At 35.3% G+C, this 22,998-nt stretch overlaps 2 protein-coding genes across 2 annotated transcripts; one reads left to right on the plus strand and one right to left on the minus strand.

Annotated features, from left to right (window-relative positions):
• Positions 1–1,500: 1,500 nt before the first annotated feature.
• Positions 1,501–5,564, minus strand: LOC141816169 (nucleolar GTP-binding protein 1). The gene is made up of 2 exons (XM_074704003.1): positions 5,297–5,564; positions 1,501–3,821 (listed from the first exon to the last, which is right to left on the minus strand). Exon 2 carries the CDS (start codon positions 3,803–3,805, stop codon positions 1,763–1,765), a length of 2,043 nt encoding a protein of 680 aa, XP_074560104.1. The 5' UTR covers positions 3,806–3,821; positions 5,297–5,564; the 3' UTR covers positions 1,501–1,762.
• Positions 5,565–18,308: 12,744 nt separating this feature from the next.
• On the plus strand, positions 18,309–20,585 carry LOC141816166 (anthocyanidin reductase ((2S)-flavan-3-ol-forming)-like). The gene is given in 7 exon segments (XM_074703998.1): positions 18,309–18,626; positions 18,706–18,872; positions 18,937–19,140; positions 19,213–19,372; positions 19,449–19,662; positions 20,250–20,388; positions 20,391–20,585. Coding segments are annotated over 7 exon segments (1,047 nt in total). The 5' UTR covers positions 18,309–18,520; the 3' UTR covers positions 20,448–20,585.
• The last annotated feature ends 2,413 nt before the right edge of the window (positions 20,586–22,998 follow it).

A 22,998-nucleotide genomic window follows, 5' to 3' on the forward strand; every position in this document is an offset into this window, starting at 1 on the left:
TATAATAAATATGAGCTCTTTAACATGGTCAATGTTTTTCATCAAAATTTATTAATAGATCTAAATGACTTAATTTTTTTAAAAAATAAATGGATGAATTTAGGATGTCATTGGGAAGGCAATAGTATCAATTTGATTTAATTCTGAAATTCTTAAAATCATAAATGACTTTTTTAGGTAAAAATGTTTGATAAAATAATTAAATTTTTATTTTTATTTTCTTGATATGAGTTAGACAAGAAAAAAATCAATCGTTGGTTAAGAGCATTTTGGGAAATAAATGTGTCCTTTGATTAAATTATTGTTTAAAGTTAGCAAAAACTTTTGATTATCTTACACTGATTTGTGATTGTTTCATCGTGATTGATAACTTCTGTGGTTTGCATTTTAGTTTATCTTAGTTCGACAAAGTCCCTCTAATACTTAAATCGCAATAGTGCTATGAAAACAACAATGATGAAATGTACGAGAAAGATGAAGAGAGTCATACCGTCCATACCTAATTGTGTTATTGTAGATGGGTCACAAGACAAGCATAACAAAGAGCTCGAGAAATCAAGCTCGGCATGGGGAGCTCGGAAAGATTGGGGGTGCTCGGAGGGAAGAGTTCAAAGAACTTACAGTAGAGAACTTGAGAAATAGAATGAAGATTTCAAATAGCTTAAAGTGGAGAGCTCGGGTTGCCGCAAGCACAACTGGTGAATTACCATAAATGTTGAAGTGCCGACCGAAACAAGAGGTCGGCCGACCTACCAACCTATCAATGTTGGACCGGAATAGGATCGCTCACATAGGCACGACCTATTGACTTAGAACAAGATCCACATCACATGATACTAGCCAATGGATAGCTCTACTATCAAGTAAACCATCTAGTTTGGATCTTAGGGCCTTAAGGTAGGACTGCTCACTGATTGAAAGAATTCTCTGCTGTGAATTGAACTATACTTTTTCTATCTCCTTCTGAAACTTCTACTTCAGCAGATTGCCATGATCTTAGGCCCTCTCCGACGAGCAACCATCATCTCGAATCAGAAATTCTGCTATGTTTCTGCCTGTTCTTAGTGTCCGGTTGCTTGAGCTCCACCACCGACTCAACATGCCATACATTGTTCTACTTGATGTCTCAATCTATAAATATAGAGAGATAAAAGAATGAAATTTGATCATTCCACAGTTTTCTAAGGGTGGATGTGGTTCAGCATATCCATTCATTCTAAACAATTAACCAAAAGAACAGACTCTATCAATCTTATAAACTCGATCTCTCACACGACCAGTCGACTATCATCCTGTAAAGTTCAACCACAATGCCAATCAATAGTTTTACAACTTAATCAATTACTGTCAAGTTAATCTAATCTCACATTCCTACTTTCAAGTATGAAATCAAGACTTAAAATTGTTAAACAGACTCAAATATAATTTACTGCATCAACAAGGAAATCTTCCTGAAACTGAAAAGAACCTGCAACAAAAATCTACAAAAATTAGAAGATATAAACCACCAATGTAGCATCCAAAATGCATTATTCAAATTGAAATTCAGGTTACAAAAACACTAAAAATAGATCAAGCTCTGGCATAATGACACCAAAATGCTACTGCAAGGTCTCAATCGACTAAGCAAAATACCTGAGTAGTGGGACATGATGGAATAAATTGATACACTTTTTCTTCAAAACTCGTCTACTGTTGACAACAAGGCCATGGGGAAAACAGAAGTGCAAGGGAGCCAAAACTTAGAAAAGATTTGCATAAACTAACGCCTGGTGGTCTTGCCGATGCCTCGCTTTCCAGAATACAAATGTTTTGGCTTTAGGTTTGGAATAACTCTATCACCTTCTCCCTTGCGAGCAGCCTTGTTTCTCTGCCTCACCGACTTCTTAGCGATTTTAAGTGCCTGTTGTTTTTGAACGGCATCTCTGAACCCTTCTCCAGGAGTGAATACACCAGGGGCCACAGTTAATGTCCGTGATCGAGATGCAGACATCGACCTTGACCGCACACGCAGCTTCTTGTTAGACTGTTCGGTGTCAATATCCATAGATTCCCCTTCTTCACCTTGTCCTGCCAGCGATCTATCCCGTTTGCGACCCCTCCTAGAGAGAGATCGACTACGAGCACGATTGACAGCTGCAGAAGGATCCATCCCAAGAGCAGATAGCTCTCTACCCATCCTATCAGTTGTGTATTTTCTGTCTTTATCAAATTTCCTGGGTACAACAGGCCGGCTCTCAGCAGTGCTCTTCTTTATCCTATGTTTTCGGATAAGCAATTTCTTCTTTCTTCTGATCTCAGCAAGGAGTGCTTGCTCTTCCTCAGTAAGTTCTTTCCCATCCATTTCAAAGTCCTCCTCAACTGCCTCTCCTTCAAGACGGAGACCCTCTTCTTGTTCAAGCTCCTCTAACCTCTGCAAGATGTCAGGATCGACAAAATCATACACGTTGTGCCCATCTAGGATCTCTGGCATAACATCTTCCTTCCACTCATCATTAGCTAACAGATAATGCTTTCTTAAGCTAGCAGAATAAACACCAGCTCCGCCATTCTCCTCTTCCAGATCCTTCTCGAGCTTCCGTTTCTCCTTCGCATTAGCAGTGGCTCTAGCTTCTATAACAGCTTGAGGAATGCATGGTGGGCGCTCTTTTGTATCACGAGGCTTAGGAACTGCAACATGGAATCTATTCAAACAATCATTTATCTTTTTTGACTTCATCTTTATCTCTACCCGCTGGTTCAAAAGCCTTTCACAGGCAGCATTCTTGACAGCAATTACTCCCTCATCTGTCATGGTACTCATAGTGAGTAAAACTCCCTCGTCATCCTTGGAATCTCCACCTTGGGCTATTATTGACTTGACAGCCTCATCTTTCATCTCCATCACCAGCTTCATGTCCTCCTCAGGAAGCCCTTCCAATGGCTGCAAATCAATCTTATTGCACACGATAACAAGTGGTTTGTTCATGAACAATGACTTGATGCTATGGAAGAGAGCTGCTTGCTGAGCAATGCTGTAACCACAGGATCCAGATATGTCAAGGAAGAACAAGACTGCAGCTTTCAAGTGTGCCAATGCAGTGATACTGCACATTTCTATGATATTTCTGTCTTCAAAAGGACGATCTAGAATCCCAGGGGTATCGATAACCTGATAACGAAGATATTTGTAATCAGTGTGACCAACAAACAGAGACTTGGTAGTGAAGGCATATGGCTGGACATCAACATCAGCCCTAGTGATCTTGTTAATGAAGGAACTCTTGCCCACATTGGGATATCCACAGATCAAAATTGTGCGTGTATTTGGATCAATTGAAGGCAGCCTAGCCATGTGCTGCCGTATCTGCTCCAGATAAGCCAAGCTAGGGCTGATACGCTTTATAACAGTGCACATACGACCCAGAGCAGCAACCTTCAAGCTCTTGCAACGGTACAATGAATCACCATACTTGAGCAACCTAACATAATCTTTTGCAATCTTCCCAATAATGTTTCTGGCAGTGTTAACCTGACCAAGAGCAAGCTTGTAGTGATCTTTGTTATACAGTACATGAAGCAAATCTCCATAGAATGGGTGTATGTCATCCAAACGAGGAAATTCATCGATGATGGCTGATAGCTTCTCATGGAAGTTCTGTTGGGTATACTTCACCTTGCGCATATAAAACTCACGAAGGCGAGAGATGGCATATCCCTTGTGGACAACAGTTGGAGTTTGTCGCTGGGTTCGTGAGAGGATGATGTCGATGAAGTCCTTCCCAGACGGGACTACTGTGATCTTCTTGAAGTTGTACTGAACCATCTTCTCAATAAGTTAACTACACCAAAAGACTTCTGTTACAATATGTTTGGCAGGTAAATTTTGCCTTGCCTGGAAAAAAGTGCATTCATAAAAAGGAAAAGTGCATTCATAAAAAGGATAATCAGCAAGGATATATATAATCTGTTGTGAAGTAGTTTATGAAAAACTTGTCTACTGTTGGTGTCCAAATGAATTGAAAAACTAACTGATATCAATTTATTTTATTGAAGAGTTCTAACAGACTCCTCATAATTTCACACAAATAAAAATAAATGGTGATGATAATCAATAGAACCAAGACGTCAAAATCAAACAAGCTGATATCAAATTTTATTTTTTTATTGATTTACATTCTAACAAACTCCTATTATCATAGTTCCACAGTAATTGAACTAATTATCATATGACCATAATCAATCGAGGAAAGCATGTTTTAATCAACATATAATTCACACAAAAGGCAAACTTTCATTGACAAAAACAACCTGATCAAGAAATTAAGATTCAAGTTTTGGGATCTACAGTTGAGATTCAAGTTCTCTTTTCTTTGAATAAAGATTAAAGTTTTGCCAATCGTTTTCTTCTCTCCAACCTTCAAAAACCAAATCCAATTTGTTCTAACTAGTCAAATGAAGTTATCTCAAAAATCTAACTAGTGTAATATCCAGTGATTGTTAGTTTGAGGTGGGTCTAACCTTCACAAATCCAAATGGTCATTACTATACTTGACCTATATTATATCAGATAACTTTGGCATCATTTGAGGCTGTCAATTTACTAGACCAGTAACTTGAGAAACATGCTTAACCAATGCCATAACATGTACCAGAAAACAACAATAAAAAATATTTTCGTCTCTTTTCCCAATTGTTTTTATTTGGATAACCAGAAAAATAAAACAATGACCAGTAACATTTATCAATGTACACTGAATGAAGATGTGCATAAGCACAGAAGCTTCGATAGAGTATAAAGTTTAATGCAAAAATTTAGAAATAATTTATACGGTAACCTAACCATCTGTTTATTTGAGTTTTTTTTCCCATTGATAAAGACAAGTTAATATGGAAAAATATCCTGTGGAATTTTGAATTCGATACTCTACCATCTTCGGTGGGATCTTTTCATGCTAAATCTCATAACCCAAACAAAGAAAACAAATAACTTGATCATAATATTTTATACGGCAAGAGTTTGTTATATACCTATGTAAAGCCTATCCTACTTTACTATTACACCAAAACATCACCATCGCAGAAAAATCTGGTTGACAATATTTAATATATTTTACAACACAAAGTTTTCTCGTATTTGTGGTATCGATCAATTTATGACATCAACAGATGCTAAAACCAAATAACGAACAAAGTAAACAGACTTTAGCAATATCAAGCTAAAATCTTATATTTTTCAAAATCAAACTCAAAGTTCATCCTGACTGACGGAGAAATCACTCAATTAAATCTATGTTTTTAAACAAAAGTTTATCACCTAATTCTGCTGCGACGCAGTTGAAAATACGAACACCTCGTAGAAGCGAAAAGGGGCAACACCGTAGCCGCTGCACACTGGACACTTGGTGTTGCGAGAGGGATACTGACCGTCCAGATCGAAGGAACTAGATCACTATAGATGTGGGAGGAATGGATGCAGGAGAGGCGGGTGGCCGGAAGACCTACCGACCGACCAGCTTCCCGGCAGCCGCGAGATCTGTACAGAGATCGCGAGAGGATGGAGGAAGGGGGAGGCGGTGCGTCGCGGGGCGGCGCTGGGGTGAGAGAACAGGACTAGGGTTCCAATATATATAGACGGCAGATTTTTCAGAAAGGCCACATAGTTTGAATATTTTATAAAAGAAATATATGTTTAAGTAAATAATTAAACCCTCCGCCCCCCATAGTTTCATAAATTTTTAAATTTGTCTTAGAATGTTTTTAATATTAAATCTAAATGAAAATTTAGAATAATTTAAAAAGTATTTTTATTTTTTATTTCAAAAATAACAAATTAATTTCTATTACTATTCTTATTCAAACTATTTTTCAAAGCCTAAATAAATCCTTATTTAATTTTTTAAATTATTTTTTAAAATTATATTGAATTTTTTTACCATCAAAAAATATTATTTAAAACCAACCAAATATAAATATTATTTTTAACTTAATTTATATTAATTTCTTATGTATCTAAAAAATAAAAACAAAATCTACTATATAAATCCATTCATAATCCAAATCCAATTAAACAGAAATTATCAATATTAAATTCTACTGAATTTAGATTTTACTAGTTTCATACTAATGGGGCTTTTGTTCTAGATATACATATAACAGCTTTATTTCTATAGACGATAGTCTTTATCAATAGGGTTTTGATGGAGATCGAGAAACGATAAGTTCCTTGGCATTGTCTCTTTCATTCCTCTCTCAACCTAACTTTTCGGATCAAATAAGAAGATAGTCATCACGTATGACCGTGCAAGACAACCTCCTGACCGCCCGTCCCACGTGGCTGTCAATCGTGGTTGCACGGGGTCATCGTTTGTGATCGTGTAAGGTCGGTCGAGAACGGGAGAAATTACTTTCTGTTCGATTTGGACGAATGAAAAAATAATCTCGAATGAATTCATAAATTTGTCTGTTGAAGAAAAGAACATAATTGACTCTTCTTTAGAAAGTAAATAAGCGAAAATTCCATTCTCCTAAATAAACAAGCATTCATCTCACATCTACGTTCGTTCCCTAAACCCTCCAACCTTTTCTAAGGACTCAAATGGCTAGTAGCAACCTAAATTGAGAACATTTAATGTGATTTTATAAGCACGTCCTCTTATTCTCATCCTAATTTATCACGCTCGGAGAGTGTCATTCTCGGGATGGATCCAGGAATTAAAATTGAGAGAGACTTAACTTACTTATTGTTTATTGGACTTAAGGTGAAGGATAAAAAGGCTAGACAAAATAAAAATTAGGGCTTTTTGTTATAGGTTGAAAAACTACTATGGTGACTTATTTTGTCTATTATTGATATTTGATGGAAGACAAGAAACAAAGTAAATCAAAAGATAAACCAAATAGAATAGCAAGGACTATTGCTGGTTTCCTTGAACTATCAAAGGGAATAGAAAAAAATAAAAAAATAACTACAAGCATGAAATGAAAAGAGAACAAAAGTCTTATCATTTTTTTCGAAGATTTTAACTAGGTCCGACGACAAAAAGGCAAAAGAATAGCTACTCTTCTCGGAGAGGAAGAAGAACTAGAGTCTAGGGTTAAGAAAAAAATGAGGAAAAAGACGGAGAAGATTAAAAGAAGAAGAAGTCGGTGCATTGAGGCAAGGTGGTAAGAGTAAGGCAACTTATGTGGAAGAGAATTATAAGAGAAAAAAAAAAGAGAGAATAATTTTTTTTCAAATATTTATTAGCTTGTTTTAAATCCATTAATAAACTGATTTAATTCAAATAAATTTGATTATAATTTGACCAAATCAAGTTTAAATTAATCTTGATTTGGACCAATATACTCCTTATCTTCATGTCTATCCGATGGATTTTGTTTGACCACAATCTGATTTTAATTCAACATTTTCACTTTGTGTTAAAAAAATATAATACTTAATAAAATTTATATAGATAATAAAAAAATGAGTTGGGCTATAACCCAGGAAAGCCTTAACCTACATCTGTCTATGATCATTGCCTCACACTGGGAATTATCACTAGATGACAATATAATAAAGAGATATAGGGATCATATAACATGAGAACTATAAAATCCTCAAATATATTTACTTGTATCATGTTCTTCATATACAATAAAAAGTATACAGATAAAATGACCTATGAAACAAAACATAAAGACAATGAAACAAGAAGCAAGTCAAATAAAAAATTAATAGATCAAGATCTGTAAGCAATTCTACTTAAAGTTGAAATCAATTAAAATATCAAAAGAGTGTTTGTGCCTATAAGAGGCTAAAGGAAATAGATAGTAAATCAAATGATTAAGTGGATAATCAAAATAGATGTGCATAAATTTAATCTTATTTAAGAGGTTAAGTAAACATAATTTTTTATTACAACTTCAAATTCTTTTTTACGTTCTCAATATAATCATTTAATATTTGTATGTTAAATTAGAATTTATCTTCATGTTATCATTAATTAAGATAAATTCGCAAGTCTTACTATTTGATCAACATATACAGAGGTTATCCATGATATAAAATCAACATGAGTAAATGTCCTAAAGCATATGTGTATCAACATGTATAACTATCATCGATCGTCTAAATCAAAGAAATAAAATAGCTAGAGTTGTTATCCTCGAAGTATAATATACGTCATCTGTGTACGGACTAATCCTCGCCGGCGATGAAAGACATAATAAACACTGACCGCAGCTTACATCACACCATCATAATTCATGTGTACGATCAAGTACTTTGAATCGCAAGCAATGACGGAGCCAGCCCAGGTGATTTACTCGGGCTGATCTCTGACTGTAGACTGTGCCAACGAGATAACCCGGACTGTCTCTCTCGTTTTCTTTAAAAAAAAAATCTCATCCATAAATTTAAGCCTTTGCGCCGTAGAGCTACCCGAGCTATAGCCCGGGTAGCGTACAACGTGGCTCCGTCAGTGACCGCAAGCGAACACATTACCACAATAACATGTGGACAGTCAATACTTTGATATAAAACTAGGCTCAATATTTTCACTTTTAGAATGTCATTTTCTCTATTTATTACCATTTGAAAATTCAAGTTCATTATCGGTTAGTCTGAACGATCAATCCAAATCAATTTTTTCATATGAAAATATTAATTCATTTAAGTATCATCATAGGATTCACACATAAAAATTGTAAAATAAAAAGCTACGAGTTTCAACAAGATGAAGCACCAACAATAAAAAATACTAACAAATATAAAGACAAATATTAACAGAAGAGTAAGTTAGAACATCTATTTTGATTTTTAAAACAATCATTCTTATCTTGATTTCCATATGAATCTCATGTGAACATGAAATATTTTTAATATCATTTTAAATTTTTTAAAAAATAATTATACAAGTATATATATAATCTATTTCTCTATTTATTCATTCATAAGGAAATATTCAAGTCATTGAATTTACTCATTTGTATATACAGTACAATTTTTTAATATGGGTAGATTATCGTACTCCACTCAAACTCATATCTACAAACATGTAATAATACCTTAAATACTCCAAATGATACTCAATAAAAATAATAACATAAACACTGAACATCAACTCATTCTTACAAGTAACGATAAGAAACTATTAGAGAGGAGGCTAAGGGTTCTTCTCTATTTCTTCTTTAGCGCCCTTTAGCTCACAGTGGTCAGCAGCAGCCGTGGGTGTCGATAACAGTGAAGAGAAATATAGACACTACAAGAAAAATAAAAATTAACGACGGCACATTAATTTCATCGCTAATATAGCGATGAAATTAAATTTCCATCTCTATATTAACGACGGATATAAACTTCCATCGCTAATAATTATTTTAACAATGGGAATAAATTTTAAATTTATTTTCCTTACTATTTCAATGATGACATACATGATGATCTATTTCAAATTTGAGTCCAACATATGTGTATGCAGAGTTTTGGAATTTAACATAATGACTTGAAGGCCTAGAACAAGTGTAATATTGGGAGTTACCTTTAGACGATATTAATGTGAATGACGCATTTAATTAGGTAGGAATAACTTAATGGCTTATTGTAAAAACTTCAACTAAGGCACTGTTAGTTTCAAGTCATGGTTTGCTGTATTAGTTTAGTTTCAAACTTTTTTTCAATTTGACAAAATGAAATAAAATAAAATTTGATATCGTATATTTTTGGTTTGGTTTCTGTTTGAGGTTTACATATTGTTAATTAGGTTTTAAATTGTATCTTGATTTTTGATATTGTATATTTTTGTGCTGTTGGGATTGGAGTTCATATAGGTGGCTGTTGGGATTGGAGTTCATATACACTTGAGTTTTCATTAAACACACACAGAGACGGATCTTCTTATGGGTTGTACTGGGCTGTAGCTCAGTCCTGTTTCCCGTAATTTTTTTAGGAGTTTAGGTTTTTTTCGTTGGTTCATGACCCACACGAGTGTGGAGTGCGCAACAACTTCTCCACAAGGTGACGGCAACAAGGAACTCCACGGTGTGACGGCGAGTCGGCGACGAATATAAAATCTCAAGTATTTTTTCCGTTCTTCTCCTCTCTTGGTCCAGCTTATTGAGATTTCCTTTCTTAGTACTTACCGTGTCGGCGCGTCCGCCCGTGCGAGCGGCGAGCGCGATCAAATCGCGCGGCCGCTGCCAACCTGCCGCCGCTCGTGTGACCCCTGCCAGCCTATCGTCGCCCGTGCGACCGCTTCTGGCCTGTCGCCGCTTGCGCGGCGTCTGCCGGCCTATCGCCGCTCGCACTGCTGCTGCCAGTCTGCCGCTGCGGTCTGTGGAACCTACCGGCCTGCCACCACGACTGCTGCCCTACTGCTATCGCCTGTCGCCGTGGCCGCCGCGGCCGCTGCCGGCCTGCTGCTGTCGCTTGACCAAGAGATTGTTTTTCAATTTCCATGACTAGTGAAAATTGACTGATTAATGATTTATTTCATAATTTAGTTAATAATTTTGTGATAATATGAAACTAGTTTAACATTGAGTGATTTGTTATACCAATATGTAAATTAATTAGTAATTGATTTATTTGATAATTTATTAAACAAATAAAAGATATGTGTCACATCTTTTTTAATTGAATTCAATAGAGATGTTGTAAAAAAAAGGTTTAATTGAAATTATTATTATTATTATTTGTTATTCATTTGATTTTTTTTCTTATACTCATTCATTTTTATCTCTTGCATTCTAGGTTTAAAATTCTGAACACAGCTACGATCTTAGTTGGGCATCGAGGTTTTTTTACTTTAAATTGTAATCCCAAAAGTAAGTGTTTTTATCTTTTTCACTCATTATTTGTAATTTTATTAATTTTTAATATGAGTTGTGATCAATTATTATTTCAAGTTGTTCTTTTTATAAATTATATATGTTATTTTTTTTATGTTTTGCAACTTTTAGGATTTTATTTTTGAGTATGTTCATAACTTATATTTCATCTCAAGATGTTCACATATGATTCATTATACTTTTGGGTCATTGATTAACTATTACTTATTTATTTATATGATTGTTATTTTATTATTTATTTAGGGATATTACTTGAACTATTTCAAAATGGAACATCAATCTGCTACAAAGAAAGGAAAGATATCCTCTTTCTTTAAGAAGAGAGATCATCAAACAGTGAAAATATTTCAATTTCTATCGTTCTGACAATGCAACATTATAATGAAAGTCTTCCAATTTCAACCATCCAAATTCCTACTATTTCCTCTTATAGTAACGACCATCACTCATCTTCTACTTGTATTAAATGAGATACAGGAAAAAGAAAATAGATATGTGAATATCATGTTAATGTACGAGATGAGATAAGACTTTCATATCTAAAGATGGCGCCGTATCAACTAGATATGTTGGAGTATCCAGCTACAAAATTTGGAAGTCAAAATCGTCAATTTCAGAAAAAATGGTTCTAGAAATTTCATTAGTTGGAGTATTCACCTTCAGTGAATAAGGCATATATATTGCTTTTACTGTTTTCTTTTTTTGAATGAAGTTAATTCGTTTAATATTCGACATTGGTCAATGAAGGATTTGACAATTGGAAAAGGGTAAATCAAAGAAAAACATGTGCATTTCTTGCACATATTGGTTCTGCAGCCTCTTCGCCTCATCCTATGTTCGAGAGAAGGGCTGAAAATTTGATGAAGCCCTCACAACATATTGATAATGTGATGCATGCCCAATCTCAAGAGGAAAAGGAGAAAAATCGTTTGCGTTTGAGGACCTCAATTGTAAATGTTCGCTGGTTAGCACTTCAAGCTTGTGCCTTTAGAGGTAACGATGAGTCTCTATCTTCATCTAATTGTGAAAATTTTCTTGAATTGATAAAGACTTTTGCAAAAATGAATACAAAAATTAATGAAGTTGTACTTGAGAATGCTTCAAAAAATGCCCAATATACAACTCCAGAAATTCAGAAAGAGATTTTACATATTATGACTAATAGAGTACGAAAGATGGTTCGTGAAGAAGTTGGAGATAAATACTTTTGTATTCTTGTTGATGAAGCACGAGATATATTTAAACGAGAGCAAATGGCTATTATCCTAAGGTTTGTAAATAATCATGAAATTTTGACAGAAAGATTTTTTGCTATCAAAAGTGTTAGTGATACTACTTCATTGAATTTGAAAAATAAAATATCGAATGTTCTTGTTCATCATAATCTCCAGGTGAAAAAAATTAGATGTCACGCCCCGAGAGACGGCTGACCAAAAAATTTCAACAGTATCTTCCCTGTAACAATTCAACTTTCCCTGAATACATAGTACGACAAAGGCCCACACGACCATTCTACAATACAACATATGTATAAAATACTAAACTACAAGATAATGGGCCCACACGGCCACAAACCACATATACACACATGCATCAACTATAGATACCACAACTACGCATACAACAACGAAAATGCCAAAGCACATCAATAGTACTTACAACAAAATCAACGACAACTTTCACAAGTTTATGATATAGAAATTTCACAACGGAATTAATCATGCAAATACGAACACAAGTTCAAACCCCAGATATGCACAAAACTCCATAAACCACACATCAATATAATTCGAACGATACAACCAAATATCAATCGAAAAACCACACAAGAAACCAACTACTCCTGTTGCTGTGAGATGGAATAAACCAACATATGATAAAAGTTCATAAGAAACAACGACAAATCCGACGACAATTCCAACACAAAAATGGATTCCGAAACCATAAGATACAAAACGCAGATAGACTAAAACAACGACAAATCCTTCATTGACCATGGAAACATCTTGATATAACATTTTCCTCCTTTGCAATGGAACCATGTAATGTGAGATTGGACTTTCTGCAGATAGATTTCAACCATTTGATCAGTTAGGACAACAATATTCATCTTGGCTAGTTATATTAACAGCATACAATTTATCATCATAGATGTGCATGAAAGACGAATACATATTTTTGACTATGCTTATTCTAAGTCCAATGAATCTAAAAGAAAAGGTAGATGTTTTCTTGCAACCTCTGATTGTTGAGTTGAATGAATTATGAAATATAGGATTAGAGACTTATGATGTTGTAAGTAAAACTAATTTTATCTTGCATGCTGCCTTATTATGGGCGATTACTGATTTTTCAACATACTCAATGTTATCGGGATGAAGCACGGCTAGTAAGTTAGCATGCCCACATTGCATGACAGAGTCTAATGTATTTTCATTACCTTATAGTGGGAAGGTATCTTGGTTTAATAATTAATCACTGTAATTTTTTACCAGTAAATACTCTTTTAGGAGAAATAAGAGAAATTTTCTAAAGAATATTATAGTAAAAAAAAAACTTTTGCCAACCATCAAGTTAGGTGTAGAAATCATTAACCAAATGGATAGCTATGGATTCCTACTCGTATGTAATCCTAATATAATTCTAATGGGATAAATAAATACATTGTTAGGTTGTGCAAATATAGTTAGAAGAAAAGAAACATTTTCTAGGAGTTGTCATATTGGAAGTATTTATTTATTCGACATAATTTAGATGTGATGCATATAGAGAAATTTTTTTCAGTAATATCTTCATTAATACTGTGTTGAATATTCCTAGAAGAACTAAAGATATCATAAAATCATGTAAGGAATTAAAAGAACGAGTTAACAGACTTGAGTAACATCAGAATGAAGCAACAAATCAATTTCCAAAGGCTTGTTATATATTAGACAAAGAATGTAAGTAAGTTTTGTGTAGTTGATTGAAATAAATTAAATTCTCTAACGGGTATGCTTCTAATATGGCCCGATGCGTGGATATGAATAAGTTAAAAATATTTGGAATGAAGAGTCATGACTGTCATGTATTCATACAAAGACTTATTCTAATAGTTTTTCATGACCTATTATCTGATAATGCTTGACAAGCACTTACAAAATTAAATCTATTTTTTCAGAGATTTGATTGCGAGGGGTATTATGATAGCCGATATGCTTAGGCTAGAAACTGACATTGCTGTCATACTATGTAAGCTTGAGTGTATATTCCTACAAAGTTTTTTTTATTCAATGGAATATCTACCCATTCACCTATATACCTTATAAGGCACAACTAGCTGGTCCTGTACAGTATAGATGGTGTATCCAATTGAATAAGTTTTGAGGAAATTAAAAAATAATGTTTATAACAAAGCAAAAGTTGAGGGATCAATTTGTAATGCTTATTTGGTTAAAGAAGCAACTTATTTCTACTCATGTTATTTTATTGATAATGTTAAAATCATGCATCGCAAGTATCTTAGAAATTCTGATGATACTCAACCGACTGACCCAATGATACTTTCTATTTTTAAATTTTCTAGTAAGTCAATTGGTGCATCTATTTCAAGATGATTAAATCAATAAGAATACCATACTGCAATAACATACATACTCTTGAATTATGAAGAAGTTAAATCCTACATAAGATAAGTTGATTGATATAATCGAAGACTAATCCCTTTTTTTTGTTTGGAATCCCAATGTCTTAAATTTATCTTTTATCTATCACAGCTTCTATGAACAACCATTTTAATATCAAAATTCATCAATCAGTGCAAGTAAGGTAGAGGAAAATTTAGAGATGGAACTTGCATTGTGATTTCAAATCTATGTAAGTTAGAGAATAAATAATTTTTCACACATCAATATCAAATTTTGACCTAATTTATATCATACTTACTATTGTAGGTAAATGATCATAGAATATCAAATGTAAAAGATGAAAGGATAATTAATCTTGCATATGGACCTCTCCGTAAGATACAAGTGTATTTTGATTACTACATTAATGACTTTAAATTCCACATGACACAATAGGATTTATGCAGACTAACCTTTAATTCTAGTGTTTACGTAAAAGGATCTATTAACAATAATAATACTGAGTTTGATTATTATGGGAGACTTGAGGAGATTATAGAGGTTGAATATCCTGCCTTGCCCATAAAAAGGTGTATGTTATTTAAATATTCTTGGTATGATCCGACTCTCAGAACATGTACTAGAATATATTTAAACTACAATTTAATTGGGGTTAATATCAACAAAAGGTTTAATAAATTTGAACCTTTCATTTTGCGGTCCAAGCGGGTCAAGTTTTCTATCCTGGTCTTGCAGATGCTAATGTACCTTACTAAAAAATAGATGATGGAGAGATGTCCAATAGTGAGGAGCTTGTTGAACTAAGTCTAGCGAGGAGGATCCTTAAAATATTAATATTAATGATTTAGATTGTAATGATGATTAAATATTAACATTATTGTTAATTAATCCAGAACAAGTTAAAAATATTTATTTTGTTACATGTAGATCTCACTAACGATTTGATTATTATTTCGAATGTATATGTATTATAATGTTATTGTGTAAAAAAAAAGCTTACGATTTTGTTACATGTAGATCTCACTAACGATTTGATTATTATAAACTTATTTTTGCAAAAAAAAAATATACCTAGGAGACAGGGTACGAGGGGGCATTTAAAGAAACATGGAATAATATATGTATCAAACTCTACAAGGATCTACTATACAAATATAGAAGAAAGGAAGTAAGATCATCTTTTATCTTAGATGATCTTTGGGAGGCATGAAAAGTCATCTAGGTTGCAAAAAAAAATGGCAGTCAAATTCAGCGACAGCTCGAGCCAACAGAAATACGTACTGAGCTGGTTAGCTCTAGCATCGAATCCACAAAGCATACAGCTGAATCTCAATTGATCGTCAAGCATGCCATAGACTTGGTAAATTTATAATTAATATATTTATATCAAAATTATTTAATTATCAATGAATTTGTTTTGATTTAATTGCTTTATTTAATATTCAGGAAGATGAACTACAGCAACCTCCTACTTATTGGGAGATATTTACCAAGACACACAAGTCAAAGAATAACATATTTGTCGATTCTCGATCGAATGTATTGACGTAAGAATTTAAAATTTAAACTTATTTAACTATTAACAATGATTAGCTTTTCTAATTTAATATCTTATATGAATTTATTTAAGTAGGATGAAATGACTGCTAGAGTTGCACAGGCATCTCAGCCTGATACAGAGGGAGGTGAAATGTAAACTTTATCCACCGATCAGGTAAATGAAATATATTACGATGTGGTCAGTGGAAGAAAAAAGACCTCTACCCTCTACGGTCTTGGGTCCCAGACGAGAGATGACTCCTAGGGCCAAGAGTCGTCCTAACGGATCATGTACTAGGATAAAAGCCTTAGAGCAAGAAAATCAAGCTCGACAAGCTCAAATGAGATACGAGAAAATTAGACGGGAATTCATGGCTCGCTTGAGTTAAATGCCGCATGGCTTTGACTCTCAAGAAACTCAAGACACTTAGGACCCTGATCAATAGTTGCATGAGTGGTTTGTTAATATTTTTAACTTTTCTTTTTTATTTATCACTAATGAAAATGCAAATTAAATTTATTAATTTTCATAATAGATACATATCTAATTGTATTATATTTTTTAGGATATTTAGATAAGGATATATTCTATATATTATCATCAAAGATATCCAAACTAGCATTCAAGTAAGTAAAATCATTATCTTATTAATCTTTTTTATTATATTGTAGAATAAATTTAAATTCAATTTGTTAGTCATAATTATAATGATGTAGTTTATCCTTATTTTATTAATAACCTATCTTATTATATTTTTTTACAGAATTCAATACTACTAATTAGATATTTTAGATATTTGATATGTTGTGTTTGTATTGAGATATTTGATATGTTATAATTGTATCATGATTGTAATTGATTTAACTTGTGATATTTGATATACTGTGATTGTATTGTGATTGTGATTGATTTAAATTGAGATATTTGATATGTTAAGTGGATTCATTTATTATATTTGAGATATTTGATATGTTGTGATTGTATCATGGTTGTAATTAGTATAACTTATTGAATTGGTTAACTTGTTGTATCATAATTGTTAACTTATTGTATTGTGATTGGATTGGTTTAACTTATTAGATTTGTTAACTTGTTGTATCTTGGTAATTAATTTATTAGATTGGTTTGTGATTGTATTGTTGTATATTGGATTGTAATTGTATTATTGTATATTAGATTGTATTGTGAAAATCATCGTTTGTAATGGTTTATAGTTGATTATGTAAATGTAAATCGGAAAAATATGAAAATGAGAAGGTTTTGAATTTTTTTTTCAGATTTTAACGATGGAATTTTTAATATTCTGTCGCTAGATCATAGACGGACGGTGCATTTCGTTTACGATCTTAGCGATGGATTTAACTTTCAGTCGTTAAATAGCGTAGGTGATCAATTTGTTAGAGACGAGATAAATCGGTGACTAATCGCAAATAGCGATCGATTAGCAATGGAATATTTTATCATTAGGGCTCAATATTCTTGTAGTGAGAAGTGCCTCGGTCCCCTCCTGCGTCGTGACCAACTACAGTTTCTCGATTTACCTCCTCATAGATGGTCGTGGGGCTGACTGTATGGGGCTGCTAAGGTGGTGGATTCCACCTTTTTGCAGAAGGAAGGCTGTTGTTGTGCTTGAGGAGAGGAGAGACAGAACAGAGGAAATGACTAAATCGATTTAATTTTGATTCGATCGATTAAAATTTGATAAAATCAATTTTAAATCAATCTCAATTTGATCGAATCAATAAAATTTTTATTTTCGCATATATTCATTGGATTTAATTCAAATTCAATCCAATTTTAATTCAGCATTCTCATTTAGAATTTTTTTCTAATATCATCATCTAATTTTCAATCGGATATGTTAGTTGGGCAACAACGTGATAACCTACTTTCAACCCCCACCTCAACCTAACTTTCATGTCACAGCTATTCTATTATGTTTACAGTCAATTTCGAACAATAAATTAATATTCAATGTTGTGTGCCCGACACATGTACTTTCTGGATTTATTCAAAAATTTCTATAAGAAGTGCATTTAATGTGATTTCCCCGGGGGCGATGCAACGGTAGGACATCCGGATTGTAACCTAGGGACCTGCGGTTCGATCCCTAGCTACGGTGTATTTGCAAGAATTTTCTTTCAAATGGAGAACGCAATCAAAGGATGCTGGGCATCTGGATTGGCCGTCGTATGCGCTTCCCGATTTACCCTGGTGGTCGGTGGGAAACTTCCGTGGGACCGGGCCGACCACCCCAGAGATGTGGCTACTGAGATTATCATTTTTTATCATAAGCACTTACTCTTATCTCCATCCCAACTGTCATTCAATCTATCTTATATCTTTCTATTTTTCGATCGATATATCTATTTGTTATTTCAGTTTAACCGATTTGGTTGGGCAGCAACGTGATAACAACCTAACTTTCGATGACAGTTGAATTTATAAATACACATAGTGTCGCAGTGCTTTCTCTCAGGAACCAATTAGCCAATTAAGGATTAATTGAAATTAAGGGAGGTTAATTATATTATCCACCCAAATGGCTAGTGCTTGTGTGACAGGTGGCAATGGCTTTGTGGCTCTCTGCCTAATCAAGCAACTGCTGGAGAAAGGCTACTCTGTGAATGCCACCGTCAGAGATTTAGGTTTAATTAGCTTGTTAATTAAGTGCTAATGGGCGAGTTAATCAGTGATTAGTTGGCTGATTAGTGGCTAATTGTGCAGGGAATGAGGCTAAGGTTGGTCCCTTGAAGCAGATGAGTGGACTCGGGAGGTTGGCGATTTTCCAGGCGGATCTCGAGGAGGAAGGCAGTTTTGACGAGGCGGTCAACGGCTGTGACTATGTCTTCCTTGTTGCGGCCCCGGTCAACTTGGCCTCTGACCACCCCGAAGTAAACAAAGATCGTGCATTCTAGTGTCTAACTGCTCGAGACTAACTCGATCATGTGGTTATAGGAGGAGTTGATCAAGCCGGCGGTCCAAGGGACCTTGAATATATTGAGGTCGTGTGTCAAGGCGAAGGATAGCATTAAGCGAGTCGTTTTGACATCATCATGTTCGGCGGTGTCCATTAATAAGCTTGAAGGAGTCGGATTGGTTATGGACGAGGAGGCTTGGTCGGACCTAGCATTTCTCACTGGCGAGAAACCACCTACTTGGGTAAGTTTTAAAAATAGTTACGATAAACATGACTTAACGATGATGATGATAATGACGATTATATGGGTATAGGGATATGCGGTGTCAAAAGTGCTAGTAGAGAAAGAAGCAACAAAGTATGTGGCTGAGCACGGGTTGAGTCTAGTGATTGTCGTCCCGCCCCTTATCTTCGGGCCCACTATGGGTTCAGATTTGCCTTACAGTATACTGTTGAGTTTGTCCTTATTATCAGGTTAAGAATTTTATTTTTTATGATTTTTTTAATCAAAATTTTTTTAAAAACAATTAAATTAATTATTTATTAGCAGGAAATGAGGATATAATTCGTGGGCTCAAGGAGATCCAGAGCCTATCTGGCTCGATCTCATTTGTCCACGTGGAGGACCTCTGCAGGGCCCACATCTTTGTCGCAGAGAACGAGCTGGCCACCGGCCGATACATCTGCTGCGCCGCTAACACCAGCGTGCCGGAGCTCGCACGCTTCCTTCGTATGCGTTTCCCACAGTACTCGGTGGCCACAGAGTAATTATTTCAATAATTTCTAGCCATTTTATTATTTTCTACCCATTATATAAAAATCAAAAGAATATTTTTTTATTATTTCATTAAAAAAAACTCTTCTTTAAAAAATTATAAAAACACTTTATTTATAGAAGAAAATTTTAATATTCAAAATATTCCTTTGTTCACCTGCTCTACTTTAAAATTATTTTGTAAAAAATATCATTTTAGAATTATTTGGTATAAAATAATATCACTTTTAGAGTTGTTTTTGTATAAAATAGTATCATCTTAATTTCTGTTAGGATTAGGTTATCCAGCTTACCAATTCGTATTTTTATAGTGTAAGAAAAAAATTATTTTTTTTAGATTTAACTTTAAGATATAGGGTTTAAATTTAAAAAACATAAAAAAATATATATATTTGATACTTTAGAAATGATAGACTGCATAAAAATACAACATGAAATTCCAGTATGGCACATATTGTATGGAGGTAAGACCTAAGCTTATAGTGTATCATACTAGAATTTCATACTGCATTTTCATGCAGTCTATCATTTTTCTTGATACTTATAGTAATAATAAACGTAATTTCAACTTTGTAGCTTTGATAAGTTGCCTTTGAAGGCGAAGTTGGTGCTATCATCGGAGAAGCTCGTTAAAGCGGGTTTCGAGTACAAATATAAGGAGATGGAGGAGATTTATGCGGACACGGTTGGGTTTGCTGAAGCCATAGGATTTCTCGCACCCAATGCAATGCAAGCGGATTAACACACGGTGAGGATGACGTGAAGGTGGGTTAATTAAGTTGTTTCGTATTCAATATCCACTTGCATGTTATGCTTGATGGATTGAGTTGCTATGGTTGACTTGTCATGTTTATCCAAGTTTTAAGATGGTCTCGCGACCCTCTACTACAATTATTATAAATATTAAATAAGTGTTTTAAAAAAATTATTAATTATGATTTTAGAATTTTGTAATTTTTAAGGAAAATAGATTTATTCATTTTAATATTATTAATTAATAATTCAACAAAATACAGGAAAGATAGATGATGTAAAATAGCAGTAGAATTCATAAGAACACGTACAGGTGAATATGAAAATATAATCTAAGTCAAGTCTGTAAAATGTTTTCAGCAGTATTCAGTTACATGTGATGACAGTTAAAATTGTTGAAATCAAAATATCTCCACAATGGAAATGATATTGTCTACTTTGGATCTAAGTCCTCATGATTTTGTTCTTAGACTCTCTTCAAAAGGTCTCCTACTAATGGAGATAATTTCCATCCTTTTTAACCCCATGATCTTTTTCATATACTTTAGATGTGAGACTATGTTTGCACCCTTGCAACCCAACAATTTCCCCTCTCAAACAAAGGAAACCACAGCCCCCCCTCAACGTCGTTTTTGATGTTTGAATCCTCGATCCACCAGGACTTTTTGATGATCAATGAAAAATTTTCATGGGACCAAATCGATCACCTCAGAAATAATTAATGTGACTAACTGAGATTTATTTATTTATTTTTAATTAAACACGATTAACATAACAAACTAAAAGAGGAATTAGTAATTACTCTTTACATGCCGGTGTCAGACAAGCCTCGATCCCAGATACATAGCGTCCATCTTCGTTAGTGATAACTTTTGGATCCCAGATACATAGCGTCCATCTTCGTTAGTGATAACTTTTGCAGGTGGAAGATTAATCTGCATATGAACAATAGTGTACAATCTCATAATACTTTCTTGCCTGATTTTATGATATAGAAAAAATAAATTAAAATCTTAAAACGGTGTTCCAGCCAATTCGATGTGGATGGTTCAACTACTGGTTCAAAATTGCTGACGTCCATGCTCCTCGAAGAGAATCGTCGGGGGAAATGAGGGGACTTGAAAAGCACTAAAGAAAAGGATTAGAATGACGCCGGGGGACCCCGGCAAGCCATTCCAACGCTCAAATTAGAACAGAGAAAGAAGGAAAGGAATAACATGCGTGTATAAAATGAGAGAGAAATAAAGGGAGAGAGGAGAGCCCCCTTTTTCTTTATACTTGCGGGATTTATATAGTATCAAGCGGAGCGTCATCTGTGGAGATCGGCGTATTTGATTAACTATTGATGCGCTATTAATGTGGTAAGGATAATCTTTGAGGGTTTTTGAATATCCAATGGTTCAGATTTGCCGATCTTCATCTGACGGTCTTGTGCATTAATATGCAGGATTTTAGGGGGCTAAGTTTGGGGGCTTGGTCGTCATCCTTATCATTTTGGATGGGTGATAACTAGCCAGATCAAAAGCCTCCCCTCCAAGTCTAGTCGAAGGAGGCATAGTCCGACTGACTGGACTATATATAATGATCTAATCGTCTCGCTTACTATATTGGTGCTGAGCTGTTGAGATAAGGTGCCGAACTTGAGGTGGTCGAGACGAGATGACCGAGATGAGTGGTTGAAAGATATGGATGAGTGGATGAGTTGACAGAGTGGCAGAGTTGCCGGGCTGTTAAGTGACAGAGTGGCCGGGCGAGCCCGAGGCCAAGTAAGGCCGAAGATGAGTAAGGTGAGGCTGAGGCAAGTCAGGCTAAGGCCAAGTAAGGCCGAGACCGAGGTCGAAGTCGAGGCTGAGGTGGAGTGAAGCCAAAGTTAAGTGAGGCCGAGGCTGAGGCCAAGTAAGGCCGAGACCGAGGTCGAGGCAGAGTGAAGCCAAAGCTGAGTAAGGTGAGGCCGAGGCCAAGTCAGGCTGAGGCCAAGTAAGGCCGAGGCCGAGGTCGAGGCCGAGGCTGAGGCTGAGTGAAGCCAAAGTTGAGTGAGGTGAGGCCGAGGCCAAGTCAGGTTGAGATTGACGTCGAGCGAGGTCAGGGCCGAGTAAAGCCGAAACCAAGTAAGGCTGAGGTCGAGGCCGAGGTCAAGGTCAAAACCGAGTAAGGTGAACGGCCGAGTGAAGCCGGAGCCAAATCAGGTTGAGGTCGAGGCCGAGGTCGAGGTCAAGACCGAGTAAGATGAGCGACCGAGTGAGGTCGAGACCGAGTAAGGTAAGCGACCGAGTGAGGTCGAGGCCGAGTAAGGTTGAGGCCGAGCAAGGTCAGGGCCGAGTAAAGCCAAAGCCAAGTCAGGCTGAGGCCGAGGCTGAGGTCAAGGTCAAGACCGAGTAAGGTAAGCGACCGAGTGAGGTCGAGGCTGAGGTCGAGGTCAAGACCGAGTAAGGTAAGCGGCCGAGTGAGGTCGAGGCCGAGTAAGGTTGAGGCCGAGCGAGGTCAGGGCCGAGTAAAGCCGAAGCCAAGTCAGGCTGAGGCCGAGGCCGAGGTCGAGGTCAAGACGAGTAAGGTAAGCGACCGAGTGAGGTCG

The sequence above is a fragment of the Curcuma longa genome, unplaced genomic scaffold, assembly GCF_044706935.1.
Source record: "Curcuma longa cultivar G26 ecotype Majalengka, Jawa Barat unplaced genomic scaffold, ITB_CL_G26_1.1 contig_14734, whole genome shotgun sequence".
Lineage (NCBI taxonomy): Eukaryota > Viridiplantae > Streptophyta > Magnoliopsida > Zingiberales > Zingiberaceae > Curcuma > Curcuma longa.

What these genes read in the sequence shown, in the direction of transcription:
- LOC141816169 (XM_074704003.1), bottom strand. Translation starts at nt 3,805, where the DNA reads ATGGTTCAGTACAACTTCAAGAAGATCACAGTAGTCCCGTCTGGGAAG.